The sequence below is a fragment of the Ctenopharyngodon idella genome, chromosome 19 (assembly GCF_019924925.1).
Source record: "Ctenopharyngodon idella isolate HZGC_01 chromosome 19, HZGC01, whole genome shotgun sequence".
Lineage (NCBI taxonomy): Eukaryota > Metazoa > Chordata > Actinopteri > Cypriniformes > Xenocyprididae > Ctenopharyngodon > Ctenopharyngodon idella.
In genome coordinates, this window is record NC_067238.1 from 15,248,305 (window position 1) to 15,266,522 (window position 18,218).

At 37.0% G+C, this 18,218-nt stretch overlaps 1 protein-coding gene across 1 annotated transcript in view; it reads left to right on the top strand.

Annotated features, from left to right (window-relative positions):
- LOC127501480 (collagen alpha-3(IX) chain-like) overlaps nucleotides 1–17,860 on the top strand; it is a 36,418-nt gene extending 18,558 nt beyond the window's left edge. Inside the window, exons 9-38 of the mRNA XM_051873468.1 lie at nucleotides 724–759; nucleotides 2,449–2,520; nucleotides 2,866–2,910; nucleotides 3,570–3,605; nucleotides 3,825–3,848; nucleotides 3,960–4,013; nucleotides 4,407–4,478; nucleotides 6,162–6,203; nucleotides 6,592–6,648; nucleotides 7,766–7,819; nucleotides 7,936–7,989; nucleotides 8,123–8,176; nucleotides 8,489–8,542; nucleotides 9,721–9,774; nucleotides 9,896–9,949; nucleotides 10,102–10,155; nucleotides 10,377–10,430; nucleotides 10,707–10,751; nucleotides 10,850–10,903; nucleotides 11,261–11,314; nucleotides 11,464–11,517; nucleotides 11,922–11,993; nucleotides 12,082–12,117; nucleotides 12,242–12,286; nucleotides 12,385–12,417; nucleotides 12,753–12,899; nucleotides 13,020–13,074; nucleotides 14,147–14,341; nucleotides 15,824–15,901; nucleotides 17,197–17,860. Of these exons, the coding sequence (XP_051729428.1) occupies nucleotides 724–759; nucleotides 2,449–2,520; nucleotides 2,866–2,910; nucleotides 3,570–3,605; nucleotides 3,825–3,848; nucleotides 3,960–4,013; nucleotides 4,407–4,478; nucleotides 6,162–6,203; nucleotides 6,592–6,648; nucleotides 7,766–7,819; nucleotides 7,936–7,989; nucleotides 8,123–8,176; nucleotides 8,489–8,542; nucleotides 9,721–9,774; nucleotides 9,896–9,949; nucleotides 10,102–10,155; nucleotides 10,377–10,430; nucleotides 10,707–10,751; nucleotides 10,850–10,903; nucleotides 11,261–11,314; nucleotides 11,464–11,517; nucleotides 11,922–11,993; nucleotides 12,082–12,117; nucleotides 12,242–12,286; nucleotides 12,385–12,417; nucleotides 12,753–12,899; nucleotides 13,020–13,074; nucleotides 14,147–14,341; nucleotides 15,824–15,901; nucleotides 17,197–17,396 (1,938 nt within the window). The 3' untranslated portion in view covers nucleotides 17,397–17,860. The remainder of the gene's footprint in view (nucleotides 1–723; nucleotides 760–2,448; nucleotides 2,521–2,865; nucleotides 2,911–3,569; nucleotides 3,606–3,824; nucleotides 3,849–3,959; nucleotides 4,014–4,406; nucleotides 4,479–6,161; nucleotides 6,204–6,591; nucleotides 6,649–7,765; nucleotides 7,820–7,935; nucleotides 7,990–8,122; nucleotides 8,177–8,488; nucleotides 8,543–9,720; nucleotides 9,775–9,895; nucleotides 9,950–10,101; nucleotides 10,156–10,376; nucleotides 10,431–10,706; nucleotides 10,752–10,849; nucleotides 10,904–11,260; nucleotides 11,315–11,463; nucleotides 11,518–11,921; nucleotides 11,994–12,081; nucleotides 12,118–12,241; nucleotides 12,287–12,384; nucleotides 12,418–12,752; nucleotides 12,900–13,019; nucleotides 13,075–14,146; nucleotides 14,342–15,823; nucleotides 15,902–17,196) is intronic.
- Nucleotides 17,861–18,218: the final 358 nt, after the last annotated feature.

Below are 18,218 nucleotides of genomic sequence, written 5' to 3' on the forward strand. Positions count from 1 at the left end.
CATGTTTTAAGATGTGTCAGTACAAGTTGCATTTAGTTAAAACAGCTCAAACTTGCATTTTAGTCTAGGACTAGCTTAAGCCTTGTCTGTAAAACCGGGGGATAATATTATAAAAATCAACTTATTTACATTATGTATTATAACAAATGCCGGGGGCACCAACAGCCTGGTGATTGTTGTTGTTGTTACACTTTACAGCATAGTTTAATAATTAAACTTTTAATTTTCATTTTATTTATTTGGGAAAAATAGGAAATACAAAGTGATGACATACTGTTTGTTAACAGCCATAACATAATTAGTCTCTATATTAAACAAGATGTCATCTACTTATAGCATCGACAACTGATTGGATTTTCCTATTCATTCCCTGTAGAGATACTCAAATCAAAATGATTATCAGTTGCAACAATGCTTTTTAACTCATGTTCTTTTGTATTGTCATCTTCTGTGATCCAGAGTTTTTTAAAGGTCTAGTGAACCTCCATTAGAGCTTTTCCTTAGACTTAAGCAGCTCAAGCTAATGAACCGCTTCTTTCGTCCCGGGCATCTCATTAGGGGTTTGTTCTCTTCTTCAGGGAGGCAGGAGCTGCTCATTAGAGATTTCCTTATGTCAACACCTCTGTCCTGTCTCACTTACTGACTTACTGTTTTTTTTTTTTTTTGGTTTTTTTTTTAGCACATCGTGTCCTTTTCTCATTTTTTTCTTCTTCTGTTCTTCAGGGTATTCCAGGTACCCCGGGCACTCCTGGAGCTCAGGTAAGTGTGAAATATTGATGGAACATCTTCATCTCCAACATCTTCAGGGAGACATTGTTCTAAAACTCAGCAGAAGTTCAACAAGATTCACACAATTTGGTCCTAGAGTTAGGAAAAGGCATGCACTGATATTGAAATTCTGACCGATACTGATAAGCCAATAATTTTTTTTAATGTTATAAAGATGATATATAATAAAGCAATAAGCCCCAAGAAACCATGGTTTACAGTGAATTTATAACCGCTAAGGGGTGTTGTTAGGCCTGACGTGGAGCGGAGTATGTATCGATGCAACTTTCATGAAGTAAAATCACTAAAAGCTTTCCTTCCGCTGGAAAAAATAGTCCTGACCGTGAACAGCAACAGAATGCGTCATCTCATGGAGATCAGCTAAAAACAGACTAAGTAAAGTCAGATGGTGGCAAAGACTGTTTGAGTGAGTAAGTCAGTAGCGAAGACTTTTATTTTGAAAGACACTAGCACTGTCAGTGTCAGGGCATGGGAAACCCCTTAACTGTTAAAAGGACAAGATATCGCAGCTGACATTCAAACGGATTTCTTTTTTTAAATATGAACATAGTACTGACCTGAAGGAAAATGTTATATCAATGCAGGTAATACAAACTTCAGTAAACAGTTTCAATGAGAACAAACATATGTTTACGTTGCTAAGGGTGGTTGCTAAGGGTGTTGTGCAGTGATACATAAAACAGTTGGGTGAAGCGGTCACAGCTATTGACCAATCAGAATCAAGGACTGGAACTAACCGTTTTCTAAATATATTATTATTATTATTATCATTATTAAACACTAAAAATAATGGCTAAACACTTAGCTTTTAATGTCTTAACCACAAATTATTGGTCAGGTAATTAATTAGCAAAATTTAAGCAAATCCACTTTTTAAAAATCCACTGCTGTCTCAAAAAACATTAAAGACAGAATAAAGTTTTTGGCAGAATATGGGAAGTTGTGTGTGGAGTGATGAATCACAATGAAACACGAGTTGCATGGTGATGCTCCAGAGCAGTGTCTTCGAAAATCCGCTGAGAAATATAATAATAAATCCATCTCTGCCACAGTGAAGCATGGAGGAAGAGGTGTCATTGTGTGGGTGGATTTTCCTTTAAATAAAATGAGAACAGAGTCCTGAGAACTAAATCTGAACAATGCCCTATGTGTCACATGGATTGTATTATACAATATTTTATAGTATATAAACTTCTAAAACGAAAATATACAAGTATATGTATATATAAGTATATAAATAAAAATATAAGACTAAAACGAAAACTTAGATTTCACTCAGTAAGATTGAATATCGCCTTTATTGACCTTGACCGCTATATCCATTAAAACAGAGCAGCAAGTTTTATATTATAACTCCTAATCAGAAAATGCATTTTCAGGCTGCCAGATCCAAAACACAGCCAATCAATCCAGCTTCCTGTGTCAATATCTATTAAGGGAAAGCTTGGTTAAATTGCACCATCATCTGGTGTGTCATAATAGGTGAAATGCTGCTCAGAGCTGACTCTGGTCCTATCAGATGAGGACAGATGAAGAGAGGAGTCCGGCATCGCTAATTATGTTAGAATAGACCCACCGAGCTCCGCCATATCTTAGCAACAGCTTCAGTCGATGCTGAATGATGATAAACCTGTTTTTGTCTTTCTGTGTGTGTCGTAGGGCAGTAAAGGAGATCGAGGCGAGGTTGGACTGCCAGGACAGAGAGGACTGCAGGGGTCCCCAGGTCCAATGGTTAGTATTGAGACACATGGCCTTAATAACAACCTAAATGAGACAATGACATTTTACAATAGTGTTCCATTTGGTAATATTATTAAACTGCATTAGTTAACATTAGTTATTTAGTTGCATTAGTTTTATTAACGAATGTTAACAAAAATAAGTAAATAAATACTATCACAAATGTATTGCTCATTATTAATATGTTAGTTAATGTGATGGGACCTTATTGGAAAGAGTTAACAATGAAACAATCAATAATGTGTAATCAGTTTCACAGCTGCACACAAATTGTTTTATTTCATTGTGCTAAATGAATCACTGTAATGTTAATTGATTCTCTTTGTATGTGTGTAGGGACCAATGGGCCCCATGGGGCCACGAGGACCAGTGGGAGAAAGAGTAAGAAACCTCAGAATGATCCCTGAAATTATCTGTCTGTTTAAATTCACATTCAGTCCCTACAGTTTTTTATGATTCCACAATCGCAGAACAGCGCAAAATCAACAAAATAACATTTTTTCAGATTCTCCATAATTTGTCATTTAATCGCAAAAAGTGCTACTTAAAGTTATTGACATGTTAGTGTAATGAAGAAACGTATGAATGCAAAAATAAAGCACAGGGCATGCTTGATGTTAAAAAGAGTTATCAAGTGCAATAAGCCACAAAAATTATTCAATGCGGTACTCACACAGTGACTGACACACACCTGAAGTGCACACAAACAGAAAGCCACCTTGACATCACGCATGCTTGAATGTCCGTTTTGGCGAGTTTTCACATAAACACAGTCAGTTATGTCTTAAGTGAATGTAAACAGATGGGAGAAAATCAGATGTGTCAATATTGGATCTGTGTGTCAGGTCTTAAAGTGACAGCAGCCTAATAAACCTGCTGCCGTCTGTCATTAATGTTAATTAAACAACAAAAAACTAGGAGAAAAATCACTCACTGCTCTTGACTAAGTAACTTTAGTAGCTTTAATAAGGATTAGTATATTTAATTCACACTGTGAATTAATGTCATTATGCTAAGATTTGTTTTTGTTGGGGTTGTAGGGTCTTCCTGGTTTCCCTGGACCTGCCGGACCCCCTGTAAGCCTTTTCCTCCTTTTGGAAAGCAAACAAATACTTCTCTGCTAAATGCTAAATGATTTTGTTTTTGTGCTGTTGATGTGTTCTATTGACATTGTATTGTCATATTGTTTTCTCATATTTTGTATTGTATTTACAAAAATTACCCTTGTCATATTTTTTTAGAAAACGGATGCATTTTGAAAGTTTGACTTATTCCATTTTTTTAATCTTTTCTAGGGACCAGAGACTGTTGGCCCTCCAGTATGTAAAAAAAAAAAAAAAAAAAAACATAATTTGCTTGCTGTAATTTGTCTCACTCTCAGCTTTTAATTTTACACTTACACTTTTTAATGCTATTTTCCACTCATGCAGGGACCCCCAGGGAAGCCTGGTACTCCAGGAGATGAGGGAAACATCGGACCAGAGGTCGGAATTCTTTTCAAAGTGTCATGAAATTCATTAATACACTTAAGGCATCTTAACACAGCTAAAGAGTTAAGGCTGCTCTGTGCCTACTCAAAATTCTGTGTAATGCTGCATAAAATCCTGACTAAATTATGCCTGCTCTGATCCACTTCAGCCCCTAGAATCAAAATATACAGTTATAATTGCTGTTTAAATGCATTTATGCCACCTCTGAGCAGCATTAAACAGTCTCTGTAAAGACACCTAAATGCCATTTCAGTGCTTCTGTGCCACCTTTGCAGTGTAAAAATGACATTAGGTATAGGTTGTCATACTTAATGCAGCTCACGATGTCATTGCTTTATTGGTTGTCTCTGTAACCTGATTATAAATGTTCTTTATGATATTTTCCAGGGTCCTCCTGGACCAAGAGGAGGACTTGGGCTCCCAGGACCACCAGGCCCACCAGGACCTCCAGGACCAGCAGTAAGACCTGCTTCTACCATTGACATATTTCATAATTTCATAAGTTTATCAATTTTACATATGGCGAATGCTTTTAAACAAATTAAAAGGAACAGATTCTGTTATGGCCATAATTTAGTTAAAGAGTTAGTTCTCTAAAAAATGAACATTCTGTCATTAATTACTCACCCTCATGTCGTTCTACACACGTAAGACCTTCGTTCATCTTCGGAACACAAATTAAGATATTTTTGATAAAATCCGATGGCTCAGTGAGGCCTCCATTGACAGCAAGATAATTAACACTTTCAGATGCCCAGAAAGCTACTAAAGACGTATTTAAAACAGTTCAACCTTAATGTAATGAAGTGGCGAGAATACTTTTTGTGCACCAAAAAAACATTTTATTCAACAATATCTAGTGATTGGCGATTTCAAAACTTCGAAGCTTTACGAATCTTTTGTTTCGAATCAGTGGTTCAGAGCGTGTATCAAACTGCCAAAGTCAGAAAAAGTCATTTTAATGTAAAGTGCAAGACGATACATGCGCTGTTTTCTGTGCTGCATGCTTGTGTAACAGTGCAGAATAAGATCTGTGCAGCTCTTAAAGCGACAGCACTAATATTCCTGCTGCCGTCTCTATAACATTTTTATATAGTATTTTTAAACTATAGGTAAAGGTTCCTTGTGTAAGTGTTCTTTAGCCTGTTGATTTTTGTTCATGACTTGCTCCCTGAGAAAGTCAATATGTTGATTTTCTTAAATAAAAATAGCTAGAGATGCCAGAATTCTCTATTACGTTCTGTTGTGCTCCTATGCACATGCTATTCAAATATGTTGAGCTGTGGTATGCTGAGGAAATCTCTCTCTTTTTTTGAAGGGCATTTTATTTTAAAAATGTGCTTTATGTGCCCTTTTCTATTTGCTTAGAGGCATTTGTAAACTGCAGTACTAAAGTTTAGCAGTAATAAAATAACTTGAAATTTTCAACATCTTTTCACATTGTCTTTTTGCACTAAATTAAAGAGTAGTATCGATAACAGTATCGATAAGTACCGGTATCGATAAGCAGTATCGGTATCGATAAAATTCAAACGATACCCATCCCTATTCACCACTGGGGCCTGTGACTTTGGCAGTTTGATACATCCTTTGTAATGTTGCACGTTTTACTGGGCTACATGCAATGCTGAAAAAAAAACTGTAACACAAGATAAAATGAAAAAGTTTTGGTCATGAAAGAGTGGTGGCATTGACAGTGGATTGTAATATAGGCTATACTTTTATACTTTTATTGTACACATTTGTATTAGACTAAATTTCAAATGTCTGCTAGACATTCATTTCATCAACTTTTAGCACTACATTAGTGTGTAAGTTACCAAACATATAGGCTACTAACAGATACAAAACTTCAATGTTGGCTCTTGAAGTTTTGCCGTCAGCTATCTGTTATACATTGTAATTCACTTTTTGTCTTTGTACATTCTAAGACTCTTTGAGTCATATTTTTGTCCCTGCTGTTAACCCTTACTTTAATTGGGTCAGGTGACTTCTGTTGGCTTTCAGAGGGTTTAGAACTAATGCAGATCTTTCACACAGATCTATTCTTTATGCTGTAACCTTTGAGGATTTTAAAAGGGGCTTTGCTTGAATATGTGTGTCTGAAACTAAACTACGCTGCTGTCATTCTGCTGTCCGTAGGGGCCACAAGGTGCTGGGAACCCTGAGGGAAGTGGGGAGACTGTGAGTGCTTGTTAGATTTTAATAATATTCATGCTTCACATGGACACACAGAACTTGCACATCAGCATTCAAGACATGTTTTCTGGCAAAGGCCTATATCATGGAACATAAAAAGATACAGTATGCAACATATAGAACTTGGAAAATATGTCAACTTGCACTATATTTGCTCTGTAATTTATCATTGGCTCATGAAAATGCAGCATCTTATTAAGAGTTGACAGTCGGTTGCGGTGTCTGTTGTGCTCCCTCTTCCTAAATCTTCAGTGCTTCTTTTGCATGTCTCTGGTGAGCTACAGGCGGGATGTGTTATTCTTCACTTCCTGTCCGATCCTGCAGTTAATGATGAATGGACCTGATGCGTTTGTGTGTCTCATTTTGTTAGCAGTGCCAGACAACATGCCCAGCTGGACCACAGGGATTGCCTGGTCTGCCAGGGATGAAGGTGAGTCCCTACCCCTAAGTATTAAACTTTGGCATGTAACACATCTGTGCTTGTGCTTCAGACATGAATCATTCCTCTAATCATGTGTCTTGTTGAGGAGAAATCCGCTGTTACTTACTAAATGATCAGAGTTCTGATTTACACTTGATGGATGGCAAAACATGCAAAAAAAGTCATAAATTTACATTGGAGGAACTCCAATTTTAACATTTTGTGCTAATTACGTTGTTCAGAGCCAAATGTGATATTGATTTTGTACAAACGTTCAATAAAAAATAAGTTAATATTAAGTGACTTAAATTTTAGACACAATTTTAGACAAAAGTTTTTGCTATTTCGGCAGCGTGTTTTGTTACTAAATCAATCAACTGCTTCAAGTGTTTGATGTTCAGTTTTCCTATTAAAAGTAGACCTATCATTTTATTTTTCCATCATATTTCTATATTCAAAATGTTATTTTTAAAACATTAATCTCAACATTATTTACGCAGGTTGTACCAATTCAGATGCAACTTCTGTGCAACAAAGATGAATTTTATTTTTAGTGAGTTGATTGTAACAGCTCTATAGTGTCTTATTATTGTAATTGTATTTATTGATTACACATAAGACATTTCTCAGACAGTAGATATGGATTTTTTAGATAAATTTAAGGAGTGTTGGTCTGGTCTTGGTCTTGACTCAGTCTCGCCCTGCATTGGTCTTGGTCTCAACACACTCTGGTCTTGGTCTCGACTTGGTCTCAGTTTAGGTGGCACACCCGAGATCAACCCCAATCGCCTTCCAATGCCCTAGAACAACTTAGCAACCACAGCAACACCTTAGTAACACCCCGAACACCCCTACGCTTGGAAAGTTTTCAATAATAATTGGAAAAAATATATATTTAGTCCTCTGCTCACATTTTCAGAAACTATAAAAGTATAAACAATTTAAAAATGTTAAAAATGTAAGTATTGCTTTAAATTAAAAAATATAAAACATCATTTCTTAATAGGTTCCATTTACTTATTGTCCAGAGTAGTAGTATTTTGCTCACTAAAGAATATTTCTTTGGCCAAACACCAACTGCTTTTCTAATGAATGAGTGTATTATTAAATTGAATCTCTCTGCCAGGGACATCGTGGTCTTCCAGGTGTGGACGGTGTGCCAGGTATCCAAGGTGAAAAGGTAAGAATGCTTTGAAACGTTCTTAAGAATAATAAAAAACCAAGAAACATCAATACACAAGCTCTTCAGAGTGATTAATCAACAAAAACTGTAGTCATTTTCTTCTTTATTTACAGGGAGAGCGAGGGACCGCTGGAGAGCAAGGTCCTCCTGGACGTGCAGGAGATGATGTATGAAAACTTTGTTCATTTGTTGTAGATCGAGATGTGTTCACCTTTTTAATATTATCTGCCATCACAAGAATATCTCTTTTACACTTCGTCATGTGTGTGATTGTATTATGTTTACTCAAATTCCCTGCAGGGTCAGCGAGGTCCAATCGGATTCCCTGGGGCTCATGGTGATAAAGGAGATCGGGTAAGATTTAAAACATCTTCTTCATCTGCATCAGATGAGGAAAGAGCAAGAAGCCAGAGGAACGCTTGCAGAGCAATATCCTCCAGCCTGACTAATGCATTAAATAATTATTACATTTGTTTAAAGCTCATTAAAGCCAATCAAATAACATCTGCAGTCAATGAACAGATTAAAATTGCTGTGCTAGCATAATGTATGCAGGGTATAATATTTTAGGCTTGTGTGACTACACAAAAGCAATAGAAATGTCATTTTCCATCTGAGCAGAATGAGCTTTGGTAAAGTTTTAGCCTGTCTGTTTCATGTCTGCAGGGTCCTCCTGGATTCAACGGGATCCCAGGACCCACCGGACCACCAGGATCCCCAGTACGTGAGCAGGATTTCACAGACGTTTTTTTTAATCGAATATACACTGTCGTTCTAAACTAAAGTCTGGTATCAAAGTACAGAGGATTTATGTCTTCATCTGATATTTATGAGAAAAGACTGTACAGCAAGCCAGTCTAGTGGAAATGTAGTTCAGAAGAGCTTATAGGAAATAAAGCAAGATTTTAAGATGATTTCAAGTGATTTAGGGAGGTAGTCCAATCCTGTGGCACCATTAATGCATAAATGAGTTAAATAAATACTAAACTAAAAATTATGTATTATAATAAATATAATATAAATATGTATTATATAAAATAATATCTATATTTATTATAAACAATATATTAATATAATAATATATTATATATTGTATATAATAATTTAATTTTCAGAATTAGCATAAATTTAAGGCAGCAATAGATGCGGTTCTTCCCTGTGGTACTGAAAATCAATCATTTTCAAGGTATCGTATCAAAGTAGTATCGTGACAACACTAGTGTGGGGTGCCACAAATTTTTGACAATTTTCAGAGGGTGCCGTGACTGAAAAAAGTTTGGGAAACACTGCTGTAATGAGTTGACATATTTTTGCAAAGTTACTTATAGTTGGTAAAATATCTAAAGTGGACAATCAAAATAAAGTGTTCCCGAAAATACTGCTATTTTTACTTAGCGCAAATAGTGGCAGATATTTACATCTTGGTGTATTGTATATTATAAAACAGTGCAATAATAACAACATATTGAGTGTATATGATTGAATTTAGTAAAATCATAAATGGATGCTGCTTTATTGGGACATTACTTTTCCCACCCCTAACCCTACCCATTAAACACTTTATTCCTGCTGTCCTTTACCAGTTATGCACTTTATTTCCACTTTTTGAATATTTTCTTAATTTTTATTTAAAAAAAAAAAAAAAACTCCTCCCTGTGCTGATAAGCGATGGGAAAAGGGAGAATGAGTTTGGTAAAAGGTGGATTCAAACTCAGGTCGGCCACGTCAAAACTAACACCAGCTGGATTTCTTTGGTAATTGGTAAACAGTGGTGTGCTATTTGCACTTTAAATTTAAGTAAATGGGAGTGCAGTTTGTCATCCAACAGTTATAATGTACAGATAATGAATTCTATATTGAATTTAGTGAAGTAAATGAGTATTTATGTGTCTTAACAGGGTGTTGAAGGCATCAGAGGGCGACAGGGACATCCTGGTCCTAAAGGAGATGATGTGAGTTATTGCTGTCCATATGATCTACCCTACTCAAGAATACTATGAATTAAATAACAATCAGTGAAATCATTTAAAGGTACCTGGTTTCTTTCTGACCAATTATAATGTGTGTTTTTAGGGTGCGATTGGAGCCCCGGGAGAGAAAGGAGCTACTGGTGCCAAGGGTGATACTGTGAGTGACAGATCGATCAGTTCTCAGTAGATTTACGTTCAAAAGGTCCTTCATATTCACCGTCACTGTAATACTTATGAAATTGTGCTGAAAGAGTTTCTTGAAATGTCTTTGATAACTTTAATGATGATGAAGAGGATGTGTATGTGTAGGGTGAGCCAGGAAAGCATGGATCTGATGGAGCACCAGGAGCTCCAGGAGAGAAGGTGAGTTATGATGATGTTTATGCTAATGCATACAATTCAAAATTCATGGAAAAACATTTCCATTTGTACCTGGTACCTACGTGCATATCTAGTTTTTATGATGCTGTATTTTACCTTTTTGCTTATTAAAATGCGAATTGTATTGTGACTCAAATCAATGATTCTTAAATTGTTCAATGATAAAAACTGAAGTATTTGAGATTTTGCTGTCTGCTTGACAGGGAGACCCAGGTCTGCCAGGAGCCATTGGTGTCAGAGGAATTGTGGGAATTCCAGTAAGTTAATCAGTTAATGCATTAATTAATGCATTTAATGCATTTGTATATGTTTTAGTATGTGTTATTCTTGTGTGCTTTTCCTGAAATGATTCTCAAAGCTGCTTCTGTTACTCTGAAAGCTATCGAAAGAGATTTCTACCTTTACAGTAAATACTGAATTTGTGATTTACATGAGGTGTGTGGTACTGACACTAACAAACTGTAAATGAGGAGATTTTTTACTCATTTGTAATCTGTGACACACCTTGACTTAATGTTGCATCTCAAATTTAGGGTTTACCAGGAAAACAGGGACTTGTGGGGCCTGCAGGCCAAAAGGTAAACATCATTTACATAAAAAAATAATATATGCTGAATCTCATTTAAATTTTAAAACAGTGATGCCATAGCAAGCAATTGCACTCTTTCTATTACAGGGTGAAATTGGTGCTGTAGGACTGACTGGTCCAGTTGGGCTTCCTGGGAAAGATGTGAGTATTATGGTATTTTTTGCACTTGTTTTTATGGTCACACTTTAGTTTAGGGTCCAGTTCTCACTATGAACTAACTATCATTTACAACGTTTGCCTCAATAAACTCAGAATTACTGCTAATTAATAGTTAGTAAGGTAGATGTTAAATTTAGATATTAGGTAGGATTAAGGATGTAGAATATGGTCATGCAGAAATAAGGCATTAATATCTGTTTTATAAGTACTAATAAGCAGCCAATATCCTAGTAATATGCATGATAATTAGCAAGTATTTAATAGTGAGAATTGGACCCTAAACTAAAGTGTTACTGTTTTTATTTATGATTATTAATCTTGTTAATTTTATATTTTTAGGGAGCACCTGGACCAGCAGGAGAAGATGGAACTCCAGGAGCCAAAGGAGCCACTGTAATAAAAACACAATTCAAAAATACATACAAACATCTTTTTTTTTTTTTTTTTGATTTTTGTTTTTTACACCATTCTTTGCTGAGATTATAATTCATAGTAATTTCCTAAAAAATGGATCCAATTAATCAACAAACTTCCCTCCTCAGGGTGAAACAGGAAAACAGGGTCCAGTCGGCCCAATGGGCCCGCAAGGAATCCAGGTGGGTTGGACATATCAATGGACCTGTTGGTTTGATTATGGATCTTAATGGCTGTGTTCCAATTTGCATACTTACACTATGCAATAAACATATGTACTTTGCTGGAGATGGCAAAGACAGTCCATGTGAGCAAGTTGTAAGTTATCGTACAAGTAAAAAACAAAAACAAATGTATATTCTTTGATACTACCATATGTTGCATATGTTTGCATGTGATTCCAAGCATTTACAGGCATCCCGCCCAGCAAAAACTCATTTTCGAGAGATTACAACCCCCCACCCCCAATTATTATAATTACAGTAAATGCGTGACTACTGATAAAAGGCAATCATTTGGTGAAACGCTTTACAATTATACATTGTTATTGTACAGTAATTCATTATTATTTTGATTATTTCCACAGGGAGATAAAGGTGACCAAGGTCTCATGGGTCCTCGTGGAATCAAGGGTCACACGGGTCATAAAGGAGACCAGGTGAGATCATTGTTCATTGTAATAATCATAACAGAGCAGACCTTATTATTTTTCACTGTGTTATCATGTCATTATTCTGTTATTTCAGGGTCCAATGGGTCCCATCGGTCCCAAAGGAAGTGAGGTAAATTATAAAGCCCCAGTCAATCCATGCACTCAGTGACCGTATTAAATGCCTGCTGCTTCCTGTGCTTGAATGAATACCATGTAATTTTACAATAATGTCTTTCTCTCTTTTCGTTCTACAGGGAGATCCAGGTGTTTCGGGAGAACCAGGCGTGAAGGGTGATCAGGTTCGACATATTTATAGCAACATACCCGGTCACACCCTCTAATTATGGTATTTCAGTATGTGTACAGTAGTGTGATGGTTTTTAATAATGGTTTACAGGGGCCTCCGGGTATTACTGGAATCAAGGGAGAGGTAAGTGTGCACCTTCAATATCCATTCAAGGCATATTGTAGAAGAACAAGAACAAACAAAAATGTAATTTTTAAATCTAAGTATTTATATATAAAATAAATAAAAAATGAAATAAATTATTCCATAAATTATATATATAGAGCTGCAACTAACAATTATTTTGATAATCGAATAATCGACAACAAAGTTTCTTTTTATTATATATATATAATATAATAATATAATATTCAAAATGATAGACCTAAACTTATCACAAGTTAACACTTTTCCTTCAGGAAATAAAAATTATTGCTTTTGTTGTATGTTTTTTCTTCTTATTCGTTGTTTTATTCAAGCATGGAGAGAAAGGCCAGAGAGGAGCTACAGGAGCTGATGGTCGTCCAGGACAGCCAGGCCATGAGGGTCTGACAGGACCGCAGGGAGCCAGAGGTCTGGAGGGGGAACGAGGTCTGCCAGGATCCCCTGGTCCCAGAGGTCTACCTGTCAGTAGATTGCTTTATGACATTGTTCACTTTCATCTTTGACTGGACAGTATGTTGCTATTTAAAAATGCTTTCTGTGCAGTTGTTGCTGATGTTGTTGAAAAAATTTATTTTTAAAAGGGTCCCAAGATGAATGACGAGAAGATCCGTGAGATTTGTTCAGTTATTGTTGAAGGTACAACATCTTTATTAGTTATTAAATCAAAATTGACAATTCTTATTTTTTTTAAATGAATATTGCTGTATTTATTATAAATGACTTACTGTATCTGTGCACATCATTCTTTTTTTTTTTTAGTTCATGTGCCCTCGTAATCTTTTATCAAAGTAACTTCCCCTCCCTCTTGCAATAACATCTCTTCTCTGATGACGTGTTTACTGGCACGAGGGCGGGACAACCTGTCACTCACATGACATCACAGCAATAGCAAACCACAATCATCCAATCAGTTACCGATGGACAAAATCAGTTCCCACCCTATATTTTTTCTTATTTGAGAAGCTGTTTTGGGGCTATTTACATGACAACATTTTCAACTAAAAATCTAAAACTTTTTATGCATTTTGGCCATTCATGCATTCATGTACATGACAACGGCGTTTTGGTGGCCTGAAAATGCAAAATTTTGAAAACGAGTTTCAAAGTGTACGTTTTTGAAAACTATACTGCTATCGTCTCCGTGTAAACTACAAAAACACAAATTTGTGACAAAGTTGACGTCATGCCCATGCATGTTATGTCACGTGGTCAGTCTGTAGGCGCATAGTGTTTCTTTACAAAGTGACATCGGCAACTACTGGCATGACGTAAATAATACAGCGTTTTTAGTCGTTTTCGCGGATCTGTGTGAACGGGGATCGTTTTGACAGTGGTGTGGTCTGTATGCGAAAAATCCAAAGGAAAAACTTTTACATTTTTAGTAAATTGTTGTCATGTAAATGTACCCTCAGTCAGATATATGTCACAATAGGGAAGAAAAGACTTCCGTTTCATGCCGACTTTAATCACTTTACAACACCTACATCACAGGTGCTCAATCCAGTTCCTGGAGATCTACCTTCCTTCAAAGTTCAGCTCCAGCCCTGATCAAACACACCTGAACCAGCTAATTAAGATCTTCAAGAGCACTTGATAATTACAGATAGGTGTGTTGGAGCAGAGTTGGAACTGAACTCTGCAGGTAGGTAGGTCTCCTGGAACAGGATTGGGCACCCCTGACCTACATCAATTGTATTTTACCAAACAGAACATTTAGATGCCTACAAGAAGGAACTAGCCAAGAAACCTCTGGCCATTGGAGTCCCTGGAAGTCCAGGACTCATGGGACCACCTGGACCACCGGGACCAGCAGGTCCTGCTGGAGAAGCCGGACCCAGAGGACTTATGGGCCCCAAGGGGCCTCAAGGATACTATGGCCTTCCTGGAAAACCAGGAGTCAAAGGTACCATTGATTTGACTCTCACTTCCTTTGATATTTCCAAACTGTTCTAATTGGTGCTTAGCTGAATTAAAGCTAAGCTCTTGAGGATGCAGTGCTGTGATTGCAGTGAGCCTTTGAATGCAAACATCTTTTATTTGTTTTTTATTGCCTGTGAATTCTCAAGATCAAATGCTCATAATTATGAAATATATGAAATATTTGCATCATGCAAATTGTTTACTTTATAAAAAAATCATTAAAAATTTCACAGCAAAAAGAAAAAAAAAACCATTTTTACTTGCTAAAAAGTATAAACTATTTATCAGACAACAGCATTTAGATTGTGTACAGCAGGTTTTTCAGCAAAGTTTTGATCATTTTGACAATTTAGAGGATTTAGAAATTTGCATACGCATAATAATATGATACAATAGGCTTTATCGGCTTAGCACTTATAAGTAATTCAGGCAACTCGCCAATTTTAAAAAGAGTTGGTGAACATCTTGTAAAGCCCCTTTAGTGATCCACATCATGCTAATGGTGCTTGCTAAAATTCCTTTAATATCACATAATGTGCACAAATGGATACCTCTGCAAGAATCAGTCGTTTTTATGCTATTTCATAATTGAATTTTGCCTCTGGCGGAATTTACAGTCTAAAACTGCGAGCTCACATTGATTTCAATCAGTTACTGGCGGTCTGGTCATTCAAGGGTAACAGCCTCCAGAATGTTAAGCGTTGCAGTTCTTTTGTCCTCACAAGCGGAAGCTGTTGTACAGTGAGTGCAGTCTGCGCTAATTGCCACTGAGCCGAGGAGGAATGCAACGCTTGCTAATAAGACAGAGATTGAGAAGCAATAACAGGATGATTAGAAAAGCCCCCGACTGCATCTCACTCTACCTCAATTATTTCTGCAGAACCTCTGAGGATGTCAACATGTTTATTGAAGTTTACAAATGCATCTCCAGAGGAAAATGTTCTAGCATTCTCTGAGCACTCATGCCTAGCAGGGGTTTTGACAGTATAAATGTCAGAAGACTCACAGAGGTTCTGAAGACCCTTATACAAGCTTAAAATAGATAGATTGATAGATTCCTCCGGATTCACTAATGTCAGCACTATTAAAACTACAATGTTACCACCCAAACAAAGTTGCTTCATGTTGGTATAAGCAGTACTTGTCTATGTACATGTTCTAATGGACATTTAACAAATAATTAATTTCAACATTTAAATTTGAAATATTGAATTTGCTTTTTACAGATTATCACTTTGCAAATTACCATGTAAATACATGAATATGGCAAAAATTCAGTACTATGGTACATATCAAACTATCATAATATAATCTGATTCTAATGATGATTTAGATTCAATGACCATTTTTTGTAAAGCACCTTGAATTGCTATTCCATATGAAATGTACTATATAAATGTCTATAAAGTGATAATGTGATCGATTTTATTGTCTAATACTTTTTATGTGTTATGCATTTGTGTAGGTGATGCAGGACAAAAAGGTGACAAGGGCAACAATGGAATTGGAATTCCAGGAATTCCTGGAGAACCCGGACCTCAAGGTACAAAACGCTAAACCTCAACTTTCTGCTAATCATATTTTAGCACCATTCCAAAAGCTATAGACATTTTAGACTGGTGCAAATTGTTGATTTTTCTAGTTAGGATTTAGATATTGAGTAAGTGGAAAGACTTCAAAATGGTCAACTCTGGCCCTTGAGGTCCACTTTCGTGCAGTGTTTAGCTCCAGCACTAATGAACAAACACACCTGAACAAGCTAATCAATGGCTGTGTCCAAAATCGCCCCCTATACCCTTAAATAGGGTACTATTTGAGGGGACAGCCATTTGTAGTGGTGTCCGGAACCATAGACTGAATCCCAAATGGCACACTTCTATGCACTTTCGGTCTTGAGGACTTACAATGGCTGCCTCGTGCGCGTGTTTGTTAAGTCCACAAGACCGTAGGGTGTCCCATTCATCATTTTAGGTTTCAGAAGGGTGCTCGCGAGTGCCCCCTTTGTGGCCGCTATACGCCCTCAATGTGCACTTCAGCTGAACCCGCAAGTCTGCGAGCTACGCAGAGGAATTTACCCGGCAGTCAAATGTCACGAAAGTGCGGACTCAGAGGAAGACAGTGAGGGTTTAGGGTGCCATTTGGGATTCAGCCATAGTCAACGATATCGAGTGCACTCATTCAATACATGTGTACTCTTGTGTTAATACAGCGTAATATCATACAGGTAAAAATTCCTTTTTAATTGGTTATTAAATTGTTTAATTAAGGTTTATACATGCTAGTTTCCATGACAGAGTTCAAGATAAATCTTTTCATTACAACTGGAGCTGCCAGTTTGCTCCAGTGGTTTCAATTAATTCAAGTTTCAAATGATTATTAAACAGCAAGTACAAACTATGCAAAAGCGGCAGCCCTTCTGCCGCACTCGGTGTCCGAATTCACTCACTCGTTTTCATTAACACCTTCAAGTGAACTATATTAGTGGATTAATGTAGGGCAGTGGTTCCCAACCACGTTCCTGGAGGCCTCCCAACACTGCATATTTTGTATCTCTCCCTTGTCTGACACACCCATTTCAGGTCTTGGAGTCTCTACTAATGAGCTGATGATCTGAATCAGGTGTGTTGGTTAAGGAGACATGAAAAACATGGTGTTGTTGGGAAGGCTCCAGGAATGTGGTTGGGAACCCCACAGGTTGGAGCTAAATTCTGCAGGAAAGTGGACCTCGAGGGCCAGAATTGAGAAGCCCTGATCTAGACTGAACTATAGGTTGTAGTCGCATTCTTGTATGAACATTTTCAAAACCCTTCCTTATCAAATCTTATTTCATTATAACAGGACCAGCTGGCAAGCCTGGCATTGGCAAGGATGGTCAAGATGGTGCCAGAGGAGAGGCCGGTGTGCCTGGAACCCCAGGAACCCCTGGAGCGAGAGGAGCCCAGGGTCCCCCTGGTCTTTGTGATCCTTCAAACTGCTACAGGCCTCAACCTCTTTACCTGGTTGGCGGGAAGAAGTCCGTCAACATCAAGGGTCCATGAACAGAAACATAGAAACCTTCTAGAAACCTTCATCACCGTCATCATCAGGAGCACAGATGCAGTCCATTTCCGACAAACTTGAAGAGACTTCAAACGGCGAGCAGGCGGCGAGTTAAACAAACGTGACAGTTGTATAGAGACATACGGATGCAGCTCCTGATGGTGGATCCAGTTCACATGGTTTACTGTTGTACCTTGTACATAAACTAGTGTTTGTTTTTTCAGATGGTTTACAGTTAATTGCAGATAAATAAATTAATTGGAAATTGATGTTTCCATTCTTGGGCCACAAACCGGTAAAATCAATGGCGAAGTAATTTGCGGACCTCTACATGCCATGAGATTTCATTTCTGCATGTATTTTAAAAATAATTTTCATAAAAAATGTGATTGGAAAGACCAATGTTAGACATGGTGCCAGACATTAAGCTACGCCAACAGAACGACAGTGTGATCTAACAACAGGCAGCTTGAAATAAAAGCTTTTCACCACCATGCTACCTGCGTGCTACGCTTTATTTTTCATAAGCTTTAATAAGAAGAGCTTTCTGTCAACCTGTAGATAAGAACTCCATCATTTTAAACAATTAGTTGCAGAAAATGTATTTCTTAAACAAGAACAGTACTTTCAGAAGGACTGATTATATTTCTTACAATATTTTCTTTAAAAGCTTCTATTTATATATAGCAGAGCTCAAATAACTAGACCAGGCGTCGGAATATTTAGTGATATTATTTGGTTATTATTATTATTTTGATGGCATTGGCCTTAAAGGGATAGTTCACCAAAAAATGAAAATTTATTTAGCATTTACTCACCCT